Source organism: Nycticebus coucang, chromosome 24, assembly GCF_027406575.1.
Source record: "Nycticebus coucang isolate mNycCou1 chromosome 24, mNycCou1.pri, whole genome shotgun sequence".
In the NCBI taxonomy this organism is placed as follows: Eukaryota; Metazoa; Chordata; class Mammalia; order Primates; family Lorisidae; genus Nycticebus; species Nycticebus coucang.
In genome coordinates, this window is record NC_069803.1 from 18,860,620 (window position 1) to 18,882,480 (window position 21,861).

The 21,861-nt window shown below is 40.8% G+C and overlaps 1 protein-coding gene across 5 annotated transcripts in view; it reads left to right on the plus strand.

Annotated features, from left to right (window-relative positions):
* The window catches only part of SLC7A2 (solute carrier family 7 member 2), a 65,376-nt gene that overhangs the window by 37,578 nt on the left and 5,937 nt on the right, over positions 1-21,861 (plus strand). For 4 of the 5 annotated variants that reach the window (XM_053578319.1, XM_053578320.1, XM_053578317.1 and 1 more), the window contains exons 2-10: positions 3,460-3,850; positions 4,175-4,330; positions 7,716-7,881; positions 9,334-9,467; positions 11,008-11,230; positions 13,031-13,170; positions 16,263-16,365; positions 19,681-19,886; positions 20,943-21,109. In XM_053578319.1, coding sequence (XP_053434294.1) covers positions 3,475-3,850; positions 4,175-4,330; positions 7,716-7,881; positions 9,334-9,467; positions 11,008-11,230; positions 13,031-13,170; positions 16,263-16,365; positions 19,681-19,886; positions 20,943-21,109 — 1,671 coding nt within the window. In that variant the 5' untranslated portion in view covers positions 3,460-3,474. Of the gene's footprint in view, positions 1-3,459; positions 3,851-4,174; positions 4,331-7,715; positions 7,882-9,333; positions 9,468-11,007; positions 11,231-13,030; positions 13,171-13,416; positions 13,554-16,262; positions 16,366-19,680; positions 19,887-20,942; positions 21,110-21,861 lie in introns of all 5 variants that reach the window. The other variant, XM_053578318.1, reaches the window with a different exon arrangement.

Below are 21,861 nucleotides of genomic sequence, written 5' to 3' on the forward strand. Positions count from 1 at the left end.
CTGCGTCCTCCAGATCAATAAAATCAATCCCCTTCGTGTGATCTCTGCATACGTATTTGCTGGAAATCCGGTGAGGGATTTTTTTTGATTTTTTTAAGAAAAAATGCCTTGTAAAAATGACAGTAGGATTGTCATACCCATTTCACCTAAAGTATTTAATCTTTTTTAAAATTTTTAAAGGGAAAATCATATAACTTAAAAAATATATAAATGTCAGATTAAGTCACCAGCAGTATTATTATTTTTTTTTATTAAATCATAGCTGTGTATTATCAATGCAATGATGGGGTACAATGTACTGGTTTTATATACAATTTGAACTGTTTTCATCAAACTGGTTAATGTAACCTTCATGGCATTTTCTTAGTTATTGTGTTAAGACATTTATATTCTACACCTAGTAAATTTCACTCATACCCTTGTAAGATGCACCGTAGGTGTGGTCCCACCAACTACACACCCTCCACCCATCTTTCCCTCTCCCCTACCCTTTTCCCTTCTTCTTGGGCTGTAATTGGGTTATAGCTTTCATAAGAAAGCTATAAATTGGTTTCATAGTAAGACTGAGTACACTGGATACTTTTTCTTCCATTCTTAAGATACTTTGTTAAGAAGAATATGTTCCAGCTCCATCCATGTAAACATGAAAGAGGTAAAGTCTCCATAAGTCACCAACATTAGACACAAATATTCTCTACTCGCGTCCTGTGGCCACACTCTGTTCATCTATCCGTGTGTTTTCACAAAAACATACTTTACAGAAGCACGAGATTATCTTTTTTTCTTTACCTACTATACGTTACACCTGCTGGGAGGGTTCATTCAATGTTTGTTTAATGACGACTCATTAAATTAACCCCGTATGTTTGTATATTCTTCTCTCCCATCCCATTATTTATGCCTACAAACTCCGCTTTGTCGTGGCTTTTGCAATCAGTGTTTTACCAGCTGTGCGTAGCTGAAGTTGTTTGCAGAGGATGTTGAGTAACCTGTCAGTTCTGAGAAGTTTCTGACGTGTGCTTTTCTATTACTCAAAAGCAAACGAATGCTTGACAAATGGTATCTTTGTCTTTTCTCCCCAGAGCAACATAGAAAAACTAACTGGACGTAAAATACTTCCCATCCTCAATAGGAAAGAAGTAGTAGAAATTAGATCTGACTTGATGACTTCTGTACATTTGTAGAAGCAGTCCTGCTTCGGGTGATTACAATTTTATATTGAAAACTGTCAGCTAGCATTCTCGTTGTGAGTACTTAATAATAAACAGTTTTTACCATTTTAACATTTTCAAAGAAGAGGTGTTTGTGGTTGCCTTGTATTATTTTCTCTTTAGAAATTTCAGAAGCAGCACCGTGATCATAACACCAGGAAAAAGGATCATAACCAGGGAAAAGGAAAAAAATAATAATAAAAGCTCACCCACAAACCTATCACCCCCCATCTCTTCTTCATTTTCTTTGCGGCCTTCTAGATCTCTTTCAGTATGTGTTAGTTGTAGACGTTGTCTTTTACTTATAAAAGTTGACATTGTCTTTTACTTATAAAAGTTGAGGTTAATCAAGTACTCCCATCATGAGAGTTCTAGTTAAATGACAGACGGCTACGCCTCATTTTGTCTTATCAGTTACGCTCCTAAAGTTGTATATGTTGTGTTCCATTTTCTGGGGACCTCAACTCACTGGTGACACTCAGTGGGTCTTCGTTTCTGAGCACTTTTCAGTTGGCAGTTGTTCCTCATTGGACCTTTGTGCATCTCTGTATAAAAACACTTAAATATTACAGCAGTTCAGCATTGAGTAAATACTCTCCCCCCACGGCGCTGCCCCCTCCAATGGCCTTCATGTGACTCTGCTTCTTACTGATTCTTTTTAAACAGAACACTTGCCTGCCTTACCTTCTAGGTTTGTTGTATGAAAAATAGCTATTTTCAGGTTAGCTGCTGGTAGAAATTGATACGCATTTGATTTATGGAAGTATCAATTCAGTAGGTGGTATTGGAAGCCTAAAGATTGGCAAAATGGGAGACGCCATTTGGTATTTGCTAATTTTTCAACAAACCATACTTTGTCCCTCTGTCAGGTGATGAGGAAGATGTTGAAGACGTGTAAAACTTCACTTTCTTTGATTTAGCTGCCTTCACTTTTGAGAACTTGTATTTACACTGACGTATAAATAACATTGCTCAGTTACTTGCTAGTTTGCTGAGTTATATATTTCTGTAGCCAAGGCCGTGGAGACCTTTTAAATTTGTCTAATTTCTTTTGTACATAAGTTGAACATATTCATATATGAATCTAAATGAGAAATAAGCATTAGCAATGTAATCTGTATTATATTAAATACACAGAAGTAGAAACTAACTCCCCAAAATATAATTACTGTTAATGGTTTGGTATATTTTGCTTTTAACTCTTTTACCATAATATGTATGTGTGTGTATAAATATATGTAGTTTTTCTTACTGAAACCTGGATCTTATTTTATAACCTGATTTTCTTTTCAGTATTAGATTGTTTGGATCTGTGGGAAGTGGGACTTTTTGTCCACTTTACTGATTCCATTAATAAAAGAACATATGATAATACTTGGCATGGACTGTGGATTTATTTATTTACTTTTAAATCTCAGCTAAATATAATAAGCATGTGTATTTTAATACAAACTCATTTTTGAAGTGTGGTGGTTGTATAGCGGTTTTCAACCTGAGCATGTTTTGGGCGGGGGTGATATTTTAAAATTCTAAAAATGTTCACATCTGCTTCGTATTAATTTTTTTTTAAATGAAAGCCGAGAATCTCACACAGACTTGATAAAGCTGTAGCATGCATGATCGTGTTTTTACCAGCTTTTAGACACCAGCCAGACTGTAAGTCCCAGAAAACCAGAGACCACGTTTCTGAACTTCATTCTACACATATTCCTAGAGGAATCCCTGGCATTTAGAAAGGTCTGAGCCGAATGAATGATTGAGGAAAAGAAGAACCTAAAAGATGAGGCAGTTCTCGCCCTTCCTATAGCAACAACTAGGCCATCTCTTGGAATATGTTTCTATCAACATGTCTTTAAAAAATTGTGATAAGTGAACAAAAATAGTAAATCCTTTTGATCACCCAAGGTTGCTGTTCTTTTGCTTGTCACATAGGCCGTTTGCTGCAGTCCCTTTTCAAAGAGGAATATGTAAGTAAAAAGCAGGAAAATTGCAGCTTTGGCTTATGAAACCCTCCTTGGACAGTTCTGGATCACTCCTTCACATGTTTTAACAAGTGGAGGGGGGGAAAAAAAACCAGCAGCTATTAATGCCTGGAAGCTGTGTCCCTAAGTGGAGGGGAGATGATTCCAGATCAGCTTCTAACCTCTGATGATTTCAGATCAGCTTCTAACCTCTGATGATTTCAGATCAGCTTCTAACCTCCGATGACTCCACATCACCTTCTAACTTCCTCCCTTCTCTTGCTCAGGTTGCCCTCGGCAGAATGATTCCCTGCAGAGCTGCCATGACTTTTGCCCGATGTCTGATCCGGAGGAAAATCGTCACTCTGGACAGTCTGGAAGATACTAAATTATGCCGCTGCTTGTCCACCATGGACCTCATCGCCCTGGGGGTTGGAAGCACTCTGGGTGCCGGGGTGTATGTCCTTGCTGGGGAAGTCGCCAAAGCAGATTCCGGCCCCAGTATCGTGGTGTCCTTCCTCATCGCTGCCCTGGCGTCCGTGATGGCCGGCCTTTGCTATGCCGAATTTGGGGCCCGAGTCCCCAAGACTGGGTCTGCGTATTTGTACACCTACGTTACTGTCGGAGAGCTGTGGGCCTTCATCACGGGCTGGAATCTCATTTTATCTTATGTGATAGGTGTGTTTTTGAAAATAAATCTTAATTGCATGGAATGGTAGAAATAGGACACCTTCGTGTTTAGTTGTGGGTCTGCATTGGTGATCGTGAGCGGACCAGTTTGTGTCTCAGCCCTGGTTTTTATTAAAAAATGATAATTCTTTACTGCAAATAAAGTTATTTGATTCCACATAATTATCAAGATAGTCCCATAAATTATCAAGATAATTTTATATGAGATTAACATATGAACACCTGCTTATCGTAGAATAGAGCAGCAAAGGATGTTATGATAATTTGCCACTGGTGACCTTGTATCCTCTGCATGTTCTGTGTTTTGGGAAGGCACATCCAGTGTCGCAAGAGCATGGAGTGGTACCTTTGATGAACTTCTTAGCAAGCAGATCGGTCAGTTTTTGAAGACGTATTTCAAAATGAATTATACTGGCCTTGCAGAGTATCCAGACTTTTTCGCCGTGTGCCTTATATTACTTCTAGCAGGTAAGAAAACCAATTATACTTCTCCCCACGATAAGTCAAACTAATCGTCCCGGGAAAATAGGTTACTTCTGAATCCGGGGCCTGAGTTCTGAAGACGAGGTCTCTTATTTATACGTGTTAGGGTATTGTTGGACATCTGTGGAGTTTGTCACTGGCTGGGATCATCATTTTATCTTATGTGATAGGTTGTGTTTCAAAAATATGTCTACCTTGGGTGGAGTGATAGAAATAGTACTCCTGAGTACGTGGTACCTGCCATGCTCTAAAAACAGGGTGAGGACATTTATTGTATAATAATAATTGCAGCTTTGCAGGAATGGCAGTGGAGTGTCAGTAAGGAAGGGTGTCAGTCCTTGGTGCTATTCATCTTGTTAGATACAGCTAAAGTTATTTGTAGGTGTACTGTTTCTAGAACTTTTTCTGTCATGCCTCCATCTATATAATGTAGGCTTCTGATTGAAAAGGAAACACATTCAAATCACCCATCTCTTTTTTTTTTGCAGTTTTTGACCAGGGCCGGGTTTGAACCCATCACCGCCGGTATATGGGGCCGGCGCATCTACTCCTTTGAGCCACAGGCGCCACCCCACACCCATCATTTTTTAATGGTGATGTTATGTAGAAAACATGCTTGGCACCAGGATTTTTCAGTTTTCATCAGTATTGGCTGAAGCATTGTGGTTTAGAAAGGCATGAGAATTAGAATCAGAACAACCAGGCTTTTGATCCCGCTATGCCAACAATTTATTCCATCTTTCCATTACTCAATTTGCTCACCCATGGGGAGAGATAGTCGGTGTGTAGCCTTCTCGTTTGATACCTAATTAGCACTCAGATGGCAGCCAGTTTTATTTTAGAAGCATAGCCAATCCCTGCTCTTTATATTTGTTTAAAATAAATTATTTGAACATTTTCTCTTTCGATGGTCGTTCTTAACCTCTGGTTCAGCTTAATGTCCATACCAGGAGTAAATTCATGTCCACTCCTACTTCCCACCTGCTCTACCCTGGACAGTCACGCCTCCTATTTTTTTTTTGGCAAACCTGATCTCTGTTTTTCTCCCTAAAAATTATATAATTTTAAAAATCGCCTTGACAAGTTAATTATTAATTAAATGCTTTTATAGGGATAAGGATAAGAATATGAACAAAATTTACATAGGTCTAAAATTTTTGCAGTTGGCTTCTAATGTCAAGAAAAATCACACCAATTGTTTTTCAACAAATGAGAGTTTTATTTGCTTTGGTTTCTAAACAGCTTAGCTAATGTTAAATTAGTCAAATCATTTTTAATTTGGGGGTGGTTTCAATGAACTTAAAATATCCAACTTTAACCACTAACTGATGGAAAGTATGTACTGATGACCTGGTTAGGGCCAATAAATTCCCTTAGGCCAGGGTCTGTGTCACTTGTCCTGTGTTCATTCAACATCACACCTTTCATTTAAATATAGGCTAAGCTCACATTTTAACTATCTTAGAATCTTCGAAGCTCAAACCCCCCATTATAAATTATTATTCATATTGCTATACCAAATATCTTCTCACTTGAAGCTATTTTTTTGTTTGTTTGTTTGTTTTGAGGCAGAGTCTCACTATGTTGCCCTCAGTAGAGTGCTATGGCGTTCCAGCTCACAGCAACCTCCAACTCCTGGGCTTAAGCGATTCTCTTGCCTCAGCCACCCAGGGAGCTGGGACTACAGGTGTCCGTCACAACACTTGGCTATTTTGGGTTTGCAGTTGTCATTGTTGTTTAGCAGGCCCAGACCAGGCTTGAACCCACCAGCCTCGGTGTATGTGGCCGGCACCCTACTCACTGAGCTACAGGCAGCACCTGACACTATTGTTCTATTGAAGCTACACGGGAAATGTGTGCAGTGTTTAGATGACGTATTCATTGGTCTGTAACTGTCGGTAGAAGATGAGCTCTCAGAGTGCATATGAGATGTTGGGAAACTTACACAAAATATGTTACTCCCCATGCTGTACAAGTACAGGGTCGGGAACTTTCCTGGATGTCACCAATGCAGTTATATTATTATATAATTCTGGGAAAGCATAAAGTGAAAGAATGACATTCAACTTCTTTGATCTCTGCTTAGAAATTTCTGCTTACTTGATGGTGGTAGAGAAGATATGAGAAAAAAGCAAATAGATCTTTGGCGTGATCTTTTCATAACAATCATTTCCCCATAAAGGATAAACTTTCTTAGGTCTGTAATTCTGATCTTCTACTACATGGATTAAATTATAGACTGTATTATGATATAGTCATAAAAATACTGGAGGAAAACACAGGTTAATGTTTAAGGGGAAATCTTTTTAAAAGTAAAAATCATAGAAAAATGTATAGATGATTCTAAAACTTACCTACAGGCGTATAATCCACATTAAAAGCCAACGATAAGCTGGGAGAAGTATATGCTACAAATACAGAGCTTTTAGCATTTATATATTAATACAAATAAATCTTCTGAATAGGAACAGAATATCCTAATAGAAAAAAATGGGCAATTTAAATTGGGGCCAGATTTTCTGGAGAATATTTTGACCATCTGAACCAAATTCCTTATACAGAAACACATGCCCTTTGATACAGGCTTACTGTGCAGAAAATTGTTGTAAACAAATAATAAGAAAGTATAAAAAGATTTATAAAAGGATGATTATGTCAGTGCTGTTTATAATTGTGAAAGGCTAAGAGTGATCTAATTATAAATAAGAGATTAAAACATGGCACCTCAATATAGTAAAGATTATACAGTTGTTAAAAATAAGGATATATATTTGCTGGCATGAAAGTGTGGGTGTGTTTTGTGTGTAAAATTCTGGAGGAGAGACTATAGTTGATCTTTATGTTCACATTTTTCCTGTATCCTCGAATTACTTGAATAGGAAATTGATTACTTTTACAGTCAAAATCTAAAAGGAAGGTATTAAAATGAGAATAGATTTAACAAAGTGCTTTTTGACACAACTAAAGAATTATTTTTTATGTACTCAGTAAATACATGGCAGACATATGTTTTGAGGTTTTTACTTTAAAAAGTTCACAACCTTAAACATGTGGCTTTTTAGAATAACATTTCATTAAAACTGTTACATGTGCCTGTCATGGCCAACGTCACTAGATTTATGAGTTGCTTATAAAGTGCGGTATCTTCTGACTGAGCACGGTCAGCCCTCTGAATTCAAATTAGTTGTGTTCAGAAGACATTTTTTTTTTGCAATTAGGCGACTAATGAGTTAGAACTAGCAGTCGAAATGGATGGATGGGCGTTAAATAAACGAATGCTGATGAAATGATAATCCTGAAGCCCTCTCCTTGCTGCTTTTCCTAAAGCTTAGGTAAAAATTAAAAATATCCTTCTCTTCTTTCTCAACAGGTCTTTTATCTTTCGGAGTAAAAGAATCTGCGTGGGTGAATAAAGTCTTCACTGCCATTAACATCCTGGTCCTTCTCTTTGTGATGGTTGCTGGGTTTGTGAAAGGAAATGTGGCAAACTGGAGGATTAGTGAAGAGTTTCTCAAAAACATATCAGCAAGTGCCAGGTAAAATACTGGGGGCTTTTCCCCTCCTTTTTTTTTTTTTTTTGGTTACGTTTTTAAAACGCATATGTGAAAATTTTCCTCTGCAGCTGTGGTTCTCAACCTTCCTAATGCCGTGACCCTTTAATACAGTTCCTCATGTTGTGGTGACCCCAACCATAAAATTATTTTCGTTGCTACTTCATAACTATAATTTTGCTACTGTTATGAATCATAATGTAAATATCTGATATGCAGGATGTATTTTCATTGTTACAAAGGGGTCGCAGTGGTTGAGAACCATTGCTCTACAACAAGGTTTCTTAAACTTTTTGCTTTCCAGATTTTTTCCTTAGGGGCTGTTCTGTTCTAATACCCTTCTCCCCAATCCCTCCAAACATAAAGTTATAGGTATGTTCACTGTCAGGACCGAGTGGCTGTTTGTTAATTCCCAGCCTCAATCTCTGCTTCCTGTTGAAAGGAAGACCAGAGGAAGATTCTAACCACTGGAAGAACTTGATCTTTTACCCCCACTGATTTGTCGCTATTAAATAGCAATGAGTATTTTTTAAGTATTTTGCAAGCATCTTTCCGTTCTTCCTTTGGGACCACCATTCAGTTTCATTGTATTCTTTCAGCCTGTAAGTGATTTTCAGACCTTGTCTTTTAGAGAATGTTATTAGTTGCCCAAGGAAACGTAAGATTACATCTATTACATGGAGTGAGGTACATACACAAGCTTGGACAATTAAGTTCAAGAACTCATCCTAGAAAAAGTGCTACATACCTCATTGCTAAATATCACTCTGTCCCCAGATGGACAAGGGGAGTCCTTCGAAGGTGACCATAGTGATATTCAGTGTTGAGGTATGTAGACTTTTTCTAGGATGAGTTTGGAAACTTAATTGTCTGACCACATATATTGTTTATTATTCTGATGAGGGAAAAAATTAGTATCCTCTGATTTTTTATAATATGTAATAAAATATTTAACTTAAGTATTGTTAAATCGAGCCTGGGGAATTTAGTTCCACGTTTTCAAGTCTCTTTGAAATGCATTTTAAAGGTGTGCAATCGGCCTAACTCTCTGCTTCATAAGTTGCTGAATGAATTCTCAACGGAAAAAGTGTCCACGAGAGGAAGTTTCTCGTCTTTATCTCAGAGCATCACACATACGCGGAGTCTCTGTCTATAGAATCCTGTCTGGCTGTGGGTTCCAGCCAGAGTGAGCCTGTGCTGTCTGCACATGCCAGCCCTCAGACTCCAGTCAGGTGTCACTGACCCGAGAGGTCATTGTTAGGGGACACCACATTCTCTAGGACGGGGTGAAAGAATACGGTTTTGGTTTTATATAATACATCAGCTTTAGAGGCCTGACAAATGCAGCAGCCTTCCAGTGACACAGTGAGAGGTAGACCACCAGCAGAAGCAGTATTCTCCGAAAATGCTTTCCGATGTGTCTGTTCTCTTCTTTAGAGAGCCGCCTTCTGAAAATGGAACAAGTATCTTTGGGGCTGGCGGCTTTATGCCTTATGGCTTTGCAGGAACTTTGGCTGGTGCTGCAACTTGCTTTTATGCCTTTGTGGGATTTGACTGCATCGCAACAACTGGTAAGAATGGCTTCCTGGCTCTTCATAGAAGGGAAGGTGTTCCTTGTATGACGTGAGTCGTGTGTGTGTGTAACGGTTGGAAGGTCCACAAAAGAGAGGAATTTGGACTAAGAAGGGCACTCGTTGCACCAGCTGTAATACCTACTGTTGGTAACAAAAAAGAAACTTAGTGCAACTTGCTGGGCCTTGGTTTCCGCATTGGTAAATTTAGGAGAGTAATACCGACTGCTCAGATCTGATGAGGATTACCTAAGTGAATAAGTATGAAAAATACTTCACAAGCTGGGCGGCACCTGTGGCTCAAAGGGGTAGGGCGCTGGCCCCATATGCCAGAGGTGGCGGGTTCAAACCCAGCCCTGGCCAAAACTGCAAAGAAAAAAAAAGAAAAAGAAAAATACTTCACAAGTTATTGAGTACTTTATAAATGTTAGTCATAATTATTATCCTTAACCTTCTTCTTTTTTTTTTTTGAGAAAGAGTCTTACTTTGTTGCCCTCGGTAGAGTGCCACGACCTCATAGCTCTCAGCAAACTCAAACTCTTGGGCTCAAATGATTCTCTTGCCTCAGCCTCCCAGTGGGTGGGACTGTAGGTGGCCGCCACAACACCCAGCTAATTTTAGAGATGAGGTCTCCGGCTTGCTCAACCTGTAAGCTCAGGCAATCCACCCACCTCGGCTTCCCAGAGTGCTGGGATTACAAGCATGAGCCACTGCACCTGGCTTATCCTTACCCTTCTATGTGGACATACTGTCACAAAGAATAAGAAATGATTCATAAATGTGCATAAGCCATTGTTCATAAATCACCTCTTCTTTAGTTGGACAAAATACAGGGTGGCCATAAAACTGGAACTAGAGTTTCATACAAATAGATGAAATAAGTTTTATAGAAAACCTTCATATTTAAGGACTTAAAGAATGCCATAGCAGGCCAGAGGTGGCAGGTTCAAACCCAGCCCTGGCCAGAAACTGCAAAAAAAAAAAGAATGCCATCATAGCAGTCATTGAGTACCACACTAGAAAAAAAAATTTTTTCCCTTGGTGCCATGGTGTTTCATTAGGTCAAGATAGATCAAAAGACATGTGAGTTATATGTGCTTCATGAGGCCCTAGGCTCAAAGCTAGCATGAGTTAAATACAACTCACATGGCAGTTAACATGTTAATATCTGTGGCTGAATCATTCTCCAAATGGATTAAGACTGCTGTTCTGCCTCTAAACACTTATTATTTCTGGTATGTTACGGAGTGTGTGTGTGTGTTTCCTGGAATTGGGAGACGTCATGGCTCTTCCTTCCCTTCTCCCTCTGGAAATTGGATTTTTTTTTTTTTTTTTTGAAATTAGATTTTTATGTAATAGCAATGTACCTTCAAGAAGAAAGGAAATTTCATATAAAATAGATGGATCAAGCTAAGAAAACAAAAGGAACAAACACAGAGGAGAATTCCCATAGAGAAGAAGAAGGATTTCATGCAGATTACGTTCTTTACCTGTGAATGTTTGATTTAAACATACAAATCTTCTGTTCATGTTTCCTCAGGTGAAGAGGTCCGGAACCCGCAGAGAGCTATCCCCATTGGAATTGTGACTTCCTTGCTTGTTTGCTTCATGGCCTATTTTGGGGTCTCTGCGGCCTTGACCCTTATGATGCCCTACTACCTCCTAGATGAAAAAAGCCCCCTTCCTGTGGCATTTGAATATGTCGGGTGGGGTCCTGCCAAATACGTTGTTGCTGCAGGCTCCCTCTGCGCCTTGTCCACAAGGTACTTTGTGCAGCCTTTGGGGCAAGGGTGATTGGGTCCTATGAGATGTAGTCAGTGTCTAGAAAAATTATTCTTCTACACTTTAAAAATATCCCGACATACAGAGCATATTATGCTACTATGTATTCCCGAATTTGCTCAGTTTGCTCAGAATTGCCGTATATCCTGAATCTGGTAAAAAAGAGAAAAAAGAATAGCCATAAAAGAATCTTAAGGGTTTATAGAAACTATCCACCTACACATCAGTTAAGAGTCAGATTGTCAAGGTGTTACTCACAGTGGCAGGGACATCCTGAGACTGTGCGTGCGGCATTCACATGGTCTGCTCTCTGCAAGTGGCACTGAGTCTGTGTGAGTGGAAGCCGTGTGCCTGTCACTTTTAAATACAATGTGCTTTTTATTGTGAAATGCTGAGGCTTTTTCTTCTTAGCCCCAATCAAAGTGAACTTGGTCTAGAAATAGATATTATCATTCTTGATGGTGGAAATTCATGTAAAATCTACATGAGAGGGGAAAGGTGGTTGAATCTCAAAGTGTTGAAGTTTCCAGTAGCTGCTTGTTTTAATACAAGTTACAGCTCAATTCTCAGGTTTCCTGAGCTCCCTGTTTCAAATTAACGTAGGATCATAAGTAAGATGTCTCATTCCAGTGTTGCGCTGTGCCATAGGATAGAATATTCTCGCAAAGGGAAAATTAATCTTTCTGCCTGATCACTAATTTGTTAAGGGGAAAATAATTTTCTAGAACTCTGAAATTAAAAAAATAAATCTTTTGATATAATTTATTGACCTATTTTTTCCCTCAAAATTCCTTTTTTTTTTTCAAGATAATATTAAGTAGCAGTTAGAGCTTTAATGTGAATATCTTCAAATAATTTCCAAAGTCTGAACTGTGAAGACATTGCACCACCATGCCCTTGACAAAGATTCATCTGTGGTCATGCTCACCTCAGCCTTATGAAAGAATAAAGAAAATGGATTTTTTTTTTGAGACAGAGTCTCACTATGTCACGCTTGGTAGAGTGCCGTCGCATCACAGCTCACAGCATCTTCATATTCTTGGGCTTACGTGATTCTCTTGCCTCAGCCTCCCAAGTAGCAGAAAATGGATTTTTAAAGAAAATATTTTACTCATTTTCTCTTAAATCATTATTTTTCACAACTAAGTAATATGTGGAATGATAGCAGCCAGTAAACCCAAGTAATTAAAAACACCGTAAGCAAAAATTGTCTTACTAAACTTCACTGTCATTCAATTTATACTTCTGTGTACTAAATTTACTGTAAGTTAATCTTTTTTGCCTTTCTCTATCTTGATTATCATATCATCCCGGTAATTATTATCAAATATCAAATATCAGACTATATGAGAAAAAAGATTGGTACAACAAATACAAAAAGCATGTCATTATTGAATAAAAAGATCATTACTATGAAGTAAAATTACTTAATCTTATTTAATTACATAGCAATTTAGGAATATAATTTTCTGAATTATTGCCGTTAAAAATATCTTAATGAGATCGGTTCACTTGGGGGTTTTTTGTAAATTCTTAATTACATAATTTTAATTCAATATTGATTATGGGCACACACAGATTCCTTGCAGTCATGTTTTTATATAACTGTAACAGAATCATGACTAGCACAGTGGTATCTTTAGCAAATATTTTAAAATGCCCGATGACAGTACATTTAAAGAACGACAAGTCTGCTGAATTCTATGTACTTTATTTCGGTTCCAGGATGTAATTGTGCATGAATGTCTTTGCCCTACTGCATGTGTTTGCTTTTTATCTAGTCTCCTTGGGTCCATTTTCCCAATGCCCCGTGTAATCTATGCTATGGCGGAGGACGGGTTGCTTTTCAAATGTCTAGCTCAAGTCAATTCCAAAACGAAGACACCAATAATCGCTACTTTATCATCAGGTGCAGTGGCAGGTGAGAGAGAGTTGACTTTTACTAAGAAAAGGGGGATCGTTGTCATCCAGGATTATGGAAAGCATAGAAAGCTAGGCAGTTCTCTACTTTCATTGACATGAAGTACGGTAACGTTTTTGTGAAATGTTTCCTATTTTGAGTTTTTTGGTTCTGCACTTTAGTGTGTCCCAGTCTTGACTTGTGTTTACCTTTCTAGAATAATACTTAAAAGAACTCACATGTGGATTGTGAATTTTTCTGTTCTAGTCTTCTGGGCTCTATGTTTCCTTTACCTCGAATTCTGTTTGCCATGGCCCGGGATGGCTTACTGTTTAGATTTCTTGCCAGAGTGAGTAAGAGGCAGTCACCAGTCGCTGCCACGATGACGGCAGGGGTCATTTCTGGTAAGCTTTATAAGCATAGGTTTCTTCAGCATTGGACTGGAACGTTTTATTCGCATGCATTGACGGATAAAGAGGGTCTGCATGCTGTGCATGTAAGTTAAAAAGAATCACTGATAAATTACTATATGTGCTGGGATTAACATCTGGAAATTGTGCTGGGGGGGCATCTTGAAGTTCTGTTCTTAATTGACCGTTCGGGGATTTTTTTACTGTTTTGTCATTTTAACCTTTTGAGCTTCTAACAGATGTGCAAAGGGTTATCACAGTTCTTCCCTAAATGTCCTGGATTGCTTTTCCCATGAACTAGCACATCAAATTCTATCATTGATGAACAAAATTGTAATTAAAGAATTGCCTATTTAATTTTTGAAATATTAATTTTAAAACAATGATTCGATGTTTTCTTTTTTTGTCTGGGGCATAAGTTGAATATTGCTAAAGGACTATATGGTTTTTGAAAAGCTAATGTTTACCTATTCTTAAGTATAAGAAATGTTAAAGATAATTTGCAGCTGGCCCTTTAATCAGTGTCCTCAATAGGGCCCGTGTCCCTCCTTGGGCCATGATGATCCTTGAAGAGTTACTGACGCTCAGATCCTTTCAAATCCTATTAGGAATCTATTTTTCCTTTCAACAGTTTTGGAACTTCAGTTATGTCCAAAAGAAAGTCTGGATTGCCTACCATTTGGCATGTCATAATATCCGCATAAAATGCCTGTGGCTAGATTCTGATTCCATGCAGAAATTTTCAGAGATTCTATAGAGCAAGAGTGTTGCCTTAAAGAAGGCAAAGAGAGATTGAGCAAGCCTCCTAGGTAAAACGAGAAACAACCTTGACAGTAGAAATTCAAGCCAAAATGACAATTTTGTTGAAGCTATGAATTGTTGGGAAATTAGGTTAGAGAAAGCTAATGCTTCATTATGTTTAAAACAATTTTGGGGGGGTCAGAAAGTATTTACAGTTTCACTTTGTTAATATTTTCTAATAAACCCGGCACTTTATTAGACATAGATTGGGAGGTCAAATCGCTTATTTTCTCATGCTTATTTTCTGCCCCCATAAAATGAAGATTTCCCTAGATGACCTCAAGACCATTTTAGTATTAAACAGTACATCATGATATTAAAGCTATTATAGTTTGTAAATGTTTCTCACCAAAGGACCGCATTATCTTGTTTAATCCATAAAAACATATTTTTTTCTAGTGAAAACTTGCCTCGTAATACGCTGTATTTAGAATTTTGGAAATTTTATCCTTCTCCTTTATTCAGGAAGAATTTAACTTGGCAGTATAATAAGATATTAAAATTAATAATGAAAAGTAGATAATTATAATAGACCACTCTTTGGAAAAGGCTGTAAATTTTTTGTTTGTAGTTTTGAACTCCCCTACTTCAACTTTGCTTATTTTTAACTTCAGTCAGAGAGTGCGCATGAGTAATTCATTATTTTCTCGTCTCTTGGCTAACTTATTTACTCTCTGCGGTTCTTACAAAACTTACTGAAATTTTAATAATCTAACACATAAGTGTACTAGCAGTGAAGAGTTTTCAAAGTAAAGCATACAGCGTATTTAAAGAAACAGGGTGAGTCTGTAGAAGTTGTAGAAGGCGTCTGCAAATGTTGGTTGAGGTAAACCTCTGGCTCTAGCTAATAGTTCTACCCTGTCTATAAGAAGGAAATAATCCTATTAGGTTAAACTATGTGAAATTGCTGGAGGTTTTGGTTCAAAATAGTCAAGTGCCAGCCATTTTCTGGGGCTGAAACTACTAATTTCCTGTCTCATAGCATCATTGACTCAGATAGAATGAGCTCATAGGCACTGAAAGCTTGTATGGAAATCTGGAGCACCACAGGAATGGAACATGGTAGCTACTTAGGGTTAGGGCTAAATTACGATGGGGAACACGATGTGGTAAATTCAAGTGAATATTATCACTAATTTGATGTTTCAATGGAGAGAACAATAGCTAGATACAACTGTTCAACTATTTAAAGTATAATTTGCTTCTTAACATGATTTGGTGTGCAGGACCACAAGTCAGTCTCTCAGATGTGGTCACAGTCTACCTGGAATGGGTGGTTTTACTCATGGTAGAATTTAGCCTATATCAAAAGCGTTAATAATGGGTGGCACCTGTGGCTCAAAGGCGTAGGGTGCCGGCCTCATATGCTGGAGGTGGCGGGTTCAAACCCAGCCTTGGCCAAAAACTGCAAAAAAAAAAAAAAAAACGCATAATGTAAATGAAAATTATTTTATTTTTTCAAAATTAAGATAATGCTGAGTTGTATGTGATATAATTCATAATACATTTGGAATTTAACTGATTATATAACATACAGAAGCTCTTTCTGTTTGAATATTCTTAGCTAGCCGATGTTTCCTGCCAATGTTTTTCTTCTGAAACAACAGAGGAGAATATTCTGTGATATAATATTTTCACTCATTGTTGGGCCAAATATTTTTTAAGTAATCAAGTAGAATGTGCTTTGTATCAACTAGAGAACTGAAGGTTTTTTGAAGTCTTACTAGCAATTTACACAACCCAAAAAACATCTTGCTGGGAGTCAGATGTTTTTCTATACTTTGCTCAACTTAGCCTTGGTACTAAAACCAAGTGTCTGCAGTTGTCCCTGATTTGAAAGCTGTAAATCTATGCAGGTTCCTCCTGGGCCATTCCGTGACCCTTCTTTCCCTTTCCCTGTAGCTGTGATGGCGTTTCTGTTTGACCTGAAGGCGCTGGTGGACATGATGTCCATTGGCACGCTCATGGCCTACTCCCTGGTGGCAGCCTGCGTTCTCATCCTCAGGTGAGTCGCCAGGTGGTTCTGCAGGAGGAAGGAAGAGATGAGTGCTCACCCCTCTCGCTTTCAAGGAGCGGCCAGTCTCACCAGGGCAAGAGGCCAGATCCGTAAAAACATCCACAGGAAGTGTAACAAGCATGCTTGCTTCTTAGCAAGGAATCAAATAACAGTTTGATCCTGAGTGACAGGTTGGCCCAGTCATGAATAGGTGGCAATTTCGCATATTGTGTAAAGATGCTTAAAAATTCCTTTTTTGTCCCAATAATTCGCTTGCAAGATTTCATGTGGAAGATTTAATTGGAGGCACACATAAATGTATATGAAGGATGTTTATAGAAAAGGTCATTTCAGGCTCGGTGCCCATACCACAGTGGTTACGGTGCCAGCCACATACACCAAGGGTGGTGGATTTGAACCCGGCCCGGGGCCTGCTAAACAACAATGACAACTGACAAAAAATAGCTGGGTGTTGTGGCGGGCGCCTGCAGTCCCAGCTACTTGGGAGGCTGAGGCAAGAGAATCGCTTAAGCCCAAGAGTTAGAGGTTGCTGTGAGCTGTGACATCATGGCACTCTACCAAGGGTGACATAGTGAGACTCTGTCTCAAAAAAAAAAAAAAAAGAAAAGAAAAGGTAATTTACGAGAGTGAAAAGAAGAGAACTAACTTGAGTATCAATCAGAAGGTCGTTGGATAAATGAGGATATATGTATTCCTGGACTCTTCTACAGCAAATCAAATATTTACTTATATGGAGAAAAATAGATGAGTTTCAGAATACAAATCTACAGCACATATAGCATCTAAAGTTATTTAAATGACTTATAAACTTGCATGAGGAAACTTGCATTTTTTTATGTAGAGGAAAAATGTCACTTTCAAAAATAAGCAAAGGCTGTTCAGAGGGCAAAAGGGCCACTCAGAGGAGCCTGGGGAGGAAGGACAACGGGAGAAGAAGTCGGCTGTTTTCTTGACATGAGCTATAGAGGAAGAAAAGAAAATAGAGGAAAATGTCCAGCATGGGGTGGCGGGTGGCAGAGTGGCCACATGAATTTGTCCGTGTTAGACTAGGGGAGTCAAGAGGGGAAATTGAAGGGGATGAGGCCAGAGAGGTAGACAGTGACGAGGCCTTTGAATGCAGAACTGTGCTGTTGTGCAGCTGAGAGGTGACGGTGTTGTGCCTGTGCTGTTGTGCAGCTGAGAGGTGACGGTGTTGTGCCTGTTCTGTTGTGCAGCTGAGAGGTGACGGTGTTGTGCCTGTGTTGTTGTGCAGCTGAGAGGTGACTGTGTTGTGCCTGTTCTGTTGTGCAGCTAAGAGGTGACTGTGTTGTGCCTGTGTTGTTGTGCAGCTGAGAGGTGACTGTGTTGTGCCTATTTTGTTGTGCAGCTGAGAGGTGACTGTGTTGTGCCTGTTCTGTTGTGCAGCTGAGAGGTGACGGTGTTGTGCCTGTGTTGTTGTGCAGCTGAGAGGTGACTGTGTTGTGCCTGTTCTGTTGTGCAGCTAAGAGGTGACTGTGTTGTGCCTGTGTTGTTGTGCAGCTGAGAGGTGACTGTGTTGTGCCTATTTTGTTGTGCAGCTGAGAGGTGACTGTGTTGTGCCTGTTCTGTTGTGCAGCTGAGAGGTGACTGTGTTGTGCCTGTGTTGTTGTGCAGCTGAGAGGTGACTGTGTTGTGCCTGTTTTGTTGTGCAGCTGAGAGGTGACGGTGTTGTGCCTGTGTTGTTGTGCAGCTGAGAGGTGACTGTGTTGTGCCTGTGTTGTTGTGCAGCTGAGAGGTGACTGTGTTGTGCCTGTGTTGTTGTGCAGCTGAGAGGTGACTGTGTTGTGCCTGTGTTGTTGTGCAGCTGAGAGGTGACTGTGTTGTGCCTGTGTTGTTGTGCAGCTGAGAGGTGACTGTGTTGTGCCTGTGTTGTTGTGCAGCTGAGAGGTGACGGTGTTGTGCCTGTGTTGTTGTGCAGCTGAGAGGTGACTGTGTTGTGCCTGTTCTGTTGTGCAGCTAAGAGGTGACTGTGTTGTGCCTGTGTTGTTGTGCAGCTGAGAGGTGACTGTGTTGTGCCTATTTTGTTGTGCAGCTGAGAGGTGACTGTGTTGTGCCTGTTCTGTTGTGCAGCTGAGAGGTGACGGTGTTGTGCCTGTGTTGTTGTGCAGCTGAGAGGTGACTGTGTTGTGCCTGTTCTGTTGTGCAGCTAAGAGGTGACTGTGTTGTGCCTGTGTTGTTGTGCAGCTGAGAGGTGACTGTGTTGTGCCTATTTTGTTGTGCAGCTGAGAGGTGACTGTGTTGTGCCTGTTCTGTTGTGCAGCTGAGAGGTGACTGTGTTGTGCCTGTGTTGTTGTGCAGCTGAGAGGTGACTGTGTTGTGCCTGTTTTGTTGTGCAGCTGAGAGGTGACGGTGTTGTGCCTGTGTTGTTGTGCAGCTGAGAGGTGACTGTGTTGTGCCTGTGTTGTTGTGCAGCTGAGAGGTGACTGTGTTGTGCCTGTGTTGTTGTGCAGCTGAGAGGTGACGGTGTTGTGCCTGTGTTGTTGTGCAGCTGAGAGGTGACGGTGTTGTGCCTGTGTTGTTGTGCAGCTGAGAGGTGACTGTGTTGTGCCTGTTCTGTTGTGCAGCTGAGAGGTGACTGTGTTGTGCCTGTTCTGTTGTGCAGCTGAGAGGTGACGGTGTTGTGCCTGTGTTGTTGTGCAGCTGAGAGGTGACGGTGTTGTGCCTGTGTTGTTGTGCAGCTGAGAGGTGACGGTGTTGTGCCTGTGTTGTTGTGCAGCTGAGAGGTGACGGTGTTGTGCCTGTGTTGTTGTGCAGCTGAGAGGTGACTGTGTTGTGCCTGTTCTGTTGTGCAGCTGAGAGGTGACTGTGTTGTGCCTGTTCTGTTGTGCAGCTGAGAGGTGACGGTGTTGTGCCTGTGTTGTTGTGCAGCTGAGAGGTGACGGTGTTGTGCCTGTGTTGTTGTGCAGCTGAGAGGTGACGGTGTTGTGCCTGTGTTGTTGTGCAGCTGAGAGGTGACTGGACTCTCTGCGCTGTTTTCATCAACTGCATTTTCTATGGGCATAGGTACTTCCAGTGCCCTCATCCCGCAGTCCCAATTGCCTTACTTTAAAATTTAACTTTTTTCTGCATCTACGATGTAACTTTCTAATTGAGTAGCTGCAGATACTTTACTGAAAAGGTCAGGGTCCTGGCTGAGCGCTCTCAGGGGCTGGCATCCTGAGAAGTACTGATTTGCTGCTCCCCCCGTGACTCTGTCTCGTGTCCTGGTGTGGGTTTTAGGTGCTCCTTTCCTTTGGGCCAAGTGTCTGTTTGAGATTAAAGACACAGATGTTTATTTGTGGATAGGTACCAGCCCAGCTTATCCTACGAGCAGCCCAAATATTCTCCTGAGAAGGAAGGGCTGGAAGCGTGTCCCAGCACTGCCTCAAAAAGCGAGTCCCAAGTCACCATGCTACAAGGACAGGGGTCCATCCTGCAAACCCTATTCAGCCCCTCCCTTCTGCCGACACAACAGTCATCTTCCCTCGTGAGCTTCCTGGTAGGACTCCTGGGTAAGTGTGCCTCCCTGCAGACCTTATAACCACCCAGACGTGAGCAGAGGTCAGGGAGCCTCACGTTGCCCTTGAATGTGTAGCAACCAGCCCGATGGCTGAAAGTTCCACCTGAAGAATCGCCAGCAGATGAGACCATCTTTATAGTAGCAGGATGAATTGATCCATGTAATATCTTGATAATTGAAGAAGAGAGGAAGAAATTCCCCGAGGCGAGAGCGGTGGGGATACCAGCTGGCAGGTCTCTGTAGCTGGCAGGGAGCTTTCTGTAGGCACTTCAGGCCAATGCTCCTCCCGTAACTGAACAGGAACCCAATGGGATCAGGAGGCCATGGAGAAGCTCCTTGTCTGCTCACCCACAGTTACGTCATCAAACTTGTTCTCAACAGCATTTATTAAGCATCATCTGTGTGCCAGGCACCCTGCTGGGCAGTTGGGATGCTGAGAGAGTCCAGTTCTTCCTCTCACTGGGATCACAGGACAGGATTGTTGGTGACAAGCCAGGGAAGGACAGGTTTCTCCAAGACCAAATAGGAGGGGCCCCTCATGGACGTGATGGCCAGAGACAGGCCGAGTAGGAGGTGATGTCATTTCTCTGAAATGGGGAGAAAAGCTGCAGAGCATGCATAGTAGGTGTTTACAGTGACAATATGTTTAAAACAACCAATAATAGACAGACGTGCCGCTTCCTGTGTGCAGAAAAGGGAAGCAGCATCCCCTCCATCGTGTGACAGGTGGGGCACAGGCAGCAGAGCAGTCTGAGGACAGGTGGGGCACAGGCAGCAGAGCAGGACGGTGTCACCAAGCTGGAGGCTGACTCCTAAGGAGAGAGTGATGAGTAAACAGGCAGTCTCTTAAATCGCTGAATCAGCCAATTCACGGGAGAATTTCTTCTGGAGCAAAAAAGAAGAAAGGTCATAGTGAAGAATCTTTGCATTTGGCAAAGTAGATACGTAAAGAGCTTGCTGTTTTCCCCGAGTGCCAGTGTGTGAGCTGAGCCGTCCGTGGGACTCGCGCACCTGCTGATGCTGTTTTGTCCGCTTGCCGCCTTTGCAGCCTCTCTCATCCTGGGCCTGAGCATCTTGACCACTTATGGAGTGCGCGCCATCGCCCAGCTGGAAGCCTGGAGCCTCGCTCTTCTCGTGCTGCTCCTGGTCCTCTGTGTGATCATCGTGCTCACCATCTGGAGGCAGCCCCAGAATCAGCAGAAAGTTGCCTTCATGGTGTGTGCAGTGAGGATGAGGGAGCCAGAGTATGATGTTCACTTTCCTTGTATTTTAGTTGTATGGGTTATTTCCAAAAGAAAAAATCATCTGCCGAGTTAACCAGTGAGCGAGTGTCAGGATCCCTCGGCCAAGTTCCTTTCTCTCGGGTCTTCTCCCCACATCAGGCATCGCACTGCCTTTTCAAAAACTTGAGTGTGTTCCTATCACGTACTATTACATATAATAATAAACAAATTGCTGGTTAAATGATCTGTTATAAGAGCAAAGCGGTAAAATAGACGCGTTTTATTTTTGGAAATTCAGTATCCTCTTACAAGGATTTAGTCTCACCAAAAGTCCTTCCTCTGCAAGTTGAAATCATCCTGTCCCTTGTGAACCAAGAGCAGGTTTTGGCTTGAAGGAGGCTTTCTGGAATTACCTCTTGGGATACTTGTATATCCAGACTTACAGAAGCAGGCCGCATTGCTGTAAACCGTAAACCCCAAAGGAAACTAAACTCTAATACCAATAGTAGCTCGATAATGATGCAAGTTTAGCAGCTTTAATAAATCTCCTATTGCCTTAAGCTTCAGTAAATTCAATGCAATTCTCCTTTTAGAAATCTCTAGAAGCAGGGTTTTTATTCAGGTTGTCCTTTTTGTAGGAAAATACTGTTACTGACAAAATGTGAGCGTGTGAATGTCAGGTTAAATTGCCACCATGTTGACGTAATTTGGGGAATATGCTCTCAAAATGGGAATACATTCCCA